Raw genomic sequence first — 6,000 nt, forward strand, 5'->3', positions numbered from 1 at the left:
GTGTTTTTTGTTTTTACGTCGTGTCATCGTTAAACGAGTCACATGACGAAAAATGGTCCTGTTTAAAAGTTTTGGACGCAAACGCACGCACAAATAAAACTTTTTAACAATCAAAGTAAACTCTGGCACGTTTTCCACTGCACATTTTTGTTTGCTTGTCCTTAGCAACTGTCCTCATCTAATGCAGCTATATGGGATTAAATTGTATGCAGTATTTATTTTTGATGCTACTTAAAAATTCCGGGATGCTAAAAAAGCCAAACACTCTAAAGCAGTTTTTTTTTAAATTATTATAGTACTATACAGGTAAATCGGTTTGTCATGTGTGTAATTGCAATACAAGACAGTGGCAACATAATCTCAGTGTCAATGCACAATAGTCACTATTTTCAAATCATACTGCATTGGCTATATAACTCCTTAGCAGTCTGTTACATAACCGTCTTCTACATTCTCAGCCTCGATCCTGATGTTTCTTTAGCTGACGACCTTGACAAAAGGCGCTTTGATTGTCTGTAGACCATATTATCACGTGTGTGTCTTCATGTTTCTAAGTGATTTATAAATGTATTTTTAAAAAAAAACAAAGTTGACGTGATGATGATGCTACATGAAAAACATGAAAGTTAAGAAGGGAGAGACATGGATGGGTGCGGCACATTTTGTGGCATTTATTCCAAAAGCTGTCAGGACCTTTTCACTAGAAAGAGGAACAGTAAGCCCACAGGATTCATCTGTATCCTGCAGGCTGGGCTCCTCCCTTACATACTTTCCATGAATGAAGGCGTCCGTGCTTGCTGCGATGTCAGGAGGCTCATCGGCAGCAGTCCGGGTAGCCGGCGGACAGACGAGACGGCTAGAACCATGCAGTTGATTCTGAAAGAGATGCAACATCGTGGCCTGAACAAAAAACAACTGCAGGCACAGGGAGAAGCCGATGGAGGCGAACAGGCCATAATACATCCAAACCGAGGCAGGGACAATGTGTCATATGGCGTGCTTCACTTTCATCGAGTGTGAAACCAAAAGCCGGTTCATTCTTCTCACACACACACACCCACATGAACTGCAGCCAGTGTGTTTTAAAGGAGGGCAGGCCACAAGGTCGCATGCTGGTTGGGGGGGAGGAGTGAAAAGGAAAAGGAAAAGGAGGAGCTCCTCTCCCGTGACTCTCTTCCTCCTCCCCTTGTTGATCTCCCCGGCACACAGAGCACATGGCTGCATGGTTTTGAAAGCGCCCTCCAATAGGAGGAGAGAAGTGTGATTTCAGGACATTGTGCGCCTGCGCCGCCCATGCAGCACAGACACGGAAGCAAGCCTGTGTTTGTGTGTATGTGTGTGTGTGTGTGGGGGGAGGGTATGCAAGCACACACACACGCGTGGCTAATGTAACAGAAAAAAGAGCTGTGATCACAATGGAGTGAGTGTTTCTGAAGGGAAAGAGGGAAGAGGAGAGCTTCCTGGTTATGTTCTGACCGAGGTAAGATGAGTTATGAGATGTTCTCTTTGTCCACATATTTAAAGGCACGGAAAGGAACCAGGATATTATATTTTATATGATATCTGAGCATTAATGAAGATGCATAACAGTGATGTTTGTTGATAGTCTCCTATTTAAGGACCTTTTTGTGTCGGTAACAATATGCAAAAGTGTCTGGTGTAAATGAGTTTACTATTTTGTTTATGGTTTTAAGTACAGCAAGTCCTTCCCAATGACAGTGGCGATGTAGATTTATTGCACAGCTTCACAATATTGTCCCTTTTTTAATATGTCTTGTTTATGTCACAACCAACCACATGGGGCTCTTTTTATGGGAGCAGTGTGTCAGTGTGTGAAAGGTCAGGCCTTACCGAATAGCACATGAGGCAGGGATGGAGTTAGAGGCAGAGCAAGGGGAGACTGGGAAGGTCAATCCCAGCCCCATGGGGACGTGCTTTTGTTCTCAGTGACACCATGTGACATTCAGCTCTGCTTATTCACTGAAAACATTATTGTTTTTTTTAAAATTTTGCTGGCTTTAGGGGTGCAATGTTGTTTTAGGTCTAGACTGAAATGTCTCGACAACTATTTGGTGGATTGCTGTAAAACTAACACGTCCATGTCACTCAGAATGTACAACTCAGCCAGCGCTTTCATTATGTCCGAATTAAGAAGTGTTTTGTTTGTGACTAAACGCCTACAGAACTGTAGTTGCATTCCCATCAGCTTCAGCTGTACCTCCCACGTTTTAGTGCTGAAACGCAAATGGTAAACATTACTTTGTCATTGAGAGCATGTTAGCAAGCTGGTGTTAGCTTAAAGCTCTGCTCCCTCTAAGTAGGCAACAGACTCGGAGGTGTCTCTAGCGAGCGTGGGCTGTGGATTCTCGGTCTTGTTTATGACCCACACACATTACACCAATCCCAAACGACTCCAGGTAGTAGTAGTTACATTTTGAGTGGATGCTACTTTAGCCAGTGTTCTTGCCATTTGTTATTATAGAGGCCTATACACTCTAGAGCACTTTGGAAAAAGTATTCATCCAACGTAGTCCCTCTCTCCAACAACATCTCTAATACACAATAACTGTAAATGTTTGTACACAACATCGAGTTGTCGATGAAAAGTAAAAAGCTCATATTCCCTTTTTTTTTTTCTTTTTTGTTGAAACCATTAGCTTCAATTTAAAAACATGCAATTATCTACAGTTGTTTTCTAGATGTTGGTGACGTTGATGCAACTATCTTATCTTGCGTCTGTATTTCAGATTGTGCGCCGTCTCCATTTCCTCATTGACATCATTCCGGCCTCCGTCATGTCGCTGCTGACTCACGTACTGGCGTGCCTGTTCGGTATGGGCTCCTGGGTGGCCATCAACGGGATGTGGGTGGAGCTTCCCCTGGTCGTACCGGAGATCCCAGAGGGCTGGTATCTGCCATCGTACCTCACGGTCATCATCCAGATGGCCAACATCGGTCCCCTCGTCATCACTCTGATGCACCGCTTCCGCCCCGGGGTGCTGAATGAGCGGCTGATCATCTACTCCATTGTGGGGCTGGGGATCGTTGCCACATTCCTGCTGGCTTTCTTCTGGAGGCACACTGTGACGATAGAGGGCTCCTTGCACAGTGTGCCACTGCTGGTGTTGAGCTTCCTGCTCTCTGTGGTGGACTGCACCTCCTCTGTTACATTTCTGCCGTTCATGATGCAGCTGCGTCCGCAGTACCTCACCACGTACTTCGTCGGCGAAGGCCTCAGCGGTCTGGTGCCCGCACTGGTGGCTCTGATTCAAGGTGTTGGCGTAGTCCACTGTCAGAATGCTACTTTGGCCGACGCCGCCAGCGAAATAGCCATTAACGCTACTGTTGGCAGTGGAGAGCTACAAGCTGTCTACCAGCCAGCTAAATTCTCAGCCCAGGTCTTCTTCGTGTTCCTCAGTGCCATGATGGTTGTGTGCCTTGTAGCCTTCATCCTACTCAACCATCACCCAGCTTTGGCTCGAGAGAGAAAGAACGACTTGTACTTCAGTGGCGATCTGGCCTCTGGGAAGAGAGAGGAAGGTCTGTCCATGCACGCCCAGACACCGGAGCAGAAGCCTATGATCAGCCCACTGGAAGCCGGCAGGAGGAAGCCCAAGAGCTCCTTTGGGAGGGGGACGTATAGCAATCTGGAGGCGATGTTCATCTTTGTTGTACTGGCCTGGGTCAATGCTCTGACCAACGCAGTGCTGCCCTCAGTCCAGTCCTACTCCTGTCTGCCCTACGGGAACAAGGCCTACCATCTAGCTGCCACCATGGCAGCTGTTGCCAACCCAGTGGCCTGCTGCATCGCCATGTTTGTGCCGATTCGGTACGTATGATTACTGGAACCGTCTCTTATAAAGATTCTCTGTCTCCTCCAAACGCATACAATTCAAATAATTACAACTCCTGCAGGTGACCTGAAATTGTCTGTTTGAAGTACTTAAATCATTGTACACTCTCACTTCTGTGTGTGTTCATGAAGCGGTTCAGTGTAACAAATGCTCAGAAAATACATACATTTTGTTTCTAGGTCTCTCATCTTGATGGGTTTCTTGGCCATGGTCGGGACTGGATTTGGGGCCTACATCATGGCCATGGCTGCCCTTAGTCCCTGCCCCCTTTTGGTCCACAGTGACTCTGGAACTGCAGTCATAGTAAGACTTCTTTCTTCTAATGAATTTGAACATTAAAATGTATGTTCAGTGTTGTGGGATTGGCAGGTCTTAAATTCAAGTTTGTCAACTCCGTCTCCGACCTGATTGAGACAATACTGTCAAACCATGTTTGAACCAACTTCATGAACACGCCAAGGTTTTCCCATTCGTGCGTACATTAGCTCGTGCTTGTGTATTATCACCGTCACCCCTTTTTGCGAGCGATGAGTTTTGTCAGCGTAATAAAACTTGAAGCATGATTTGAAGAAACATCATGCTGCTCTCTAACTGCTAAAAAAGGTCAATGGGCTCACACATGTATAGTTGAGAAAGACACGCTTAAGAATACCTTAAGGAAATAATGGCAAGTGAGCAGGGTTAGGCCCAAGACGGTGGGAAAGAGGAAAACATCGGTAAAAAAAAGAGACTCTTTGGCTGATTTTGACCCAAAGAACTTTTGAAAGTCAACTTTTCTTCGGTTTGGCTTCAACCAAACAAATTGGAAAATATTTGTTTTCCCTCTGGATGTATCTTGTGATCAGTTTCTCCATGTTTGATATATACGTATATACTATAACACCCTACAAAGTGCTTAACAGTAAATAAGGAAAACAATAAACGATGCTCAAATCCAAAATGAGTGGAATGCAGGAAGTTCAATAACTACCAAAAACAATGATTTGTTATAACGGTATTCATGATCTGATAACTGTAGCCAGCAGCTATTTATTTATTTTATTTTTTTTGAGAAGAGGAGCTGGTAAACGGAGTCAGTTTTGGAGCCCCTGAGTTGGACACTTTGCATATTTTAATCTGAATAACAAGGACCGGGTGTCAGATCGTTGTAATGTATAACATCGATCTCTTTCTGTGATGCAGGTGCTGGCCTGGGTCCTGTTTGTCCTCTCCCTGTCCTACGTCAAGGTCATCATTGGGGTGATTCTGAGGGACGAGGGCCACAGTGCCCTCGTGTGGTGTGGAGCAGTAGTGCAGTTGGGCTCCATGGTTGGGGCCGTGTCCATGTTCCCATTGGTCAGTGTATATGGACTTTTCAGGTCAGGTGACGCTTGCAACACCAAGTGTCCAATGTAGTGAATAAAATATGTTTCAGTGACACACTGCTGTACAAAACTGAAAAAAAAACAATGCGCTTAATTTAGATGCACTGAACTCATTGCAGTCGTGAGCTTTACATATTCCTATTGTTACAGTCTGGAGCTGTTCACCTACTACCAACAGTATCACTCCCTGATGTTGTTTAACTGATTGGCTGAGTCACGTGGTGTATGTTCCATGCAGAAATCTGTATGTATTGACTAACGGAGCACAAGGATGAAAAAGACCTCAACATTATAAACGCGTTGTCACTTTGTTGTTCCTTCTCAATTCAGAGGTCAAAGCCAGTTTACTTGAATTGTTAATATGGTGTGAAAGTATAATTGATGGATGTTTCTTTTGTAAGAACATATGGTACTTTTGGCTTTAAAATGTGCCTTAATTTTGAGGCAGATTTGCGCTTGCTTTTGGTGTACATGGTTGTACATCCTGTTTGTTACTTGTGTGGAGAAACTGTTCAACAATACCAAATAAATGTTGTCTTGTTGCCTAAAATCTTGCATCGTACTGCAAAGTCTATAAAAATTCCTCCAAACACACAGTCTAGACCCCCCCCTCCCCCCCATGTGATGTGAGTCCCAATGATCTGCTAATTTAGAGGTCATACTACATGCAAAATAATTGACATTGAGGGGCTATATCTGCCAAAAGATTTATGTTTACAAAGGGTAAACATTGGAATTTGATGCATTTTGATGGATGTTATGGTTTGATTGTGACTGTCTAA

At 44.3% G+C, this 6,000-nt stretch overlaps 1 protein-coding gene across 1 annotated transcript; it reads left to right on the plus strand.

The window, feature by feature from the left end:
* Positions 1 to 1,236: 1,236 nt before the first annotated feature.
* Positions 1,237 to 5,764, plus strand: LOC117728255 (riboflavin transporter 2-like). Its single transcript, XM_034529062.1, has 4 exons — positions 1,237 to 1,480; positions 2,748 to 3,829; positions 4,034 to 4,157; positions 5,037 to 5,764. The coding sequence occupies exons 2-4, from the start codon at positions 2,796 to 2,798 to the stop codon at positions 5,247 to 5,249; spliced, it is 1,371 nt and encodes a 456-aa protein (XP_034384953.1). The 5' UTR covers positions 1,237 to 1,480; positions 2,748 to 2,795; the 3' UTR covers positions 5,250 to 5,764.
* Positions 5,765 to 6,000: the final 236 nt, after the last annotated feature.

Source organism: Cyclopterus lumpus, chromosome 25, assembly GCF_009769545.1.
Source record: "Cyclopterus lumpus isolate fCycLum1 chromosome 25, fCycLum1.pri, whole genome shotgun sequence".
NCBI lineage: Eukaryota > Metazoa > Chordata > Actinopteri > Perciformes > Cyclopteridae > Cyclopterus > Cyclopterus lumpus.

What these genes read in the sequence shown, in the direction of transcription:
- LOC117728255 (XM_034529062.1), top strand. Translation starts at nt 2,796, where the DNA reads ATGTCGCTGCTGACTCACGTACTGGCGTGCCTGTTCGGTATGGGCTCC. An exon ending in GCCATGTTTGTGCCGATTCG is followed by an intron (nt 3,830 to 4,033) that starts GTACGTATGATT and finishes TTTTGTTTCTAG; the next exon opens with GTCTCTCATCTTGATGGGTT. An exon ending in ACTCTGGAACTGCAGTCATA is followed by an intron (nt 4,158 to 5,036) that starts GTAAGACTTCTT and finishes TCTGTGATGCAG; the next exon opens with GTGCTGGCCTGGGTCCTGTT.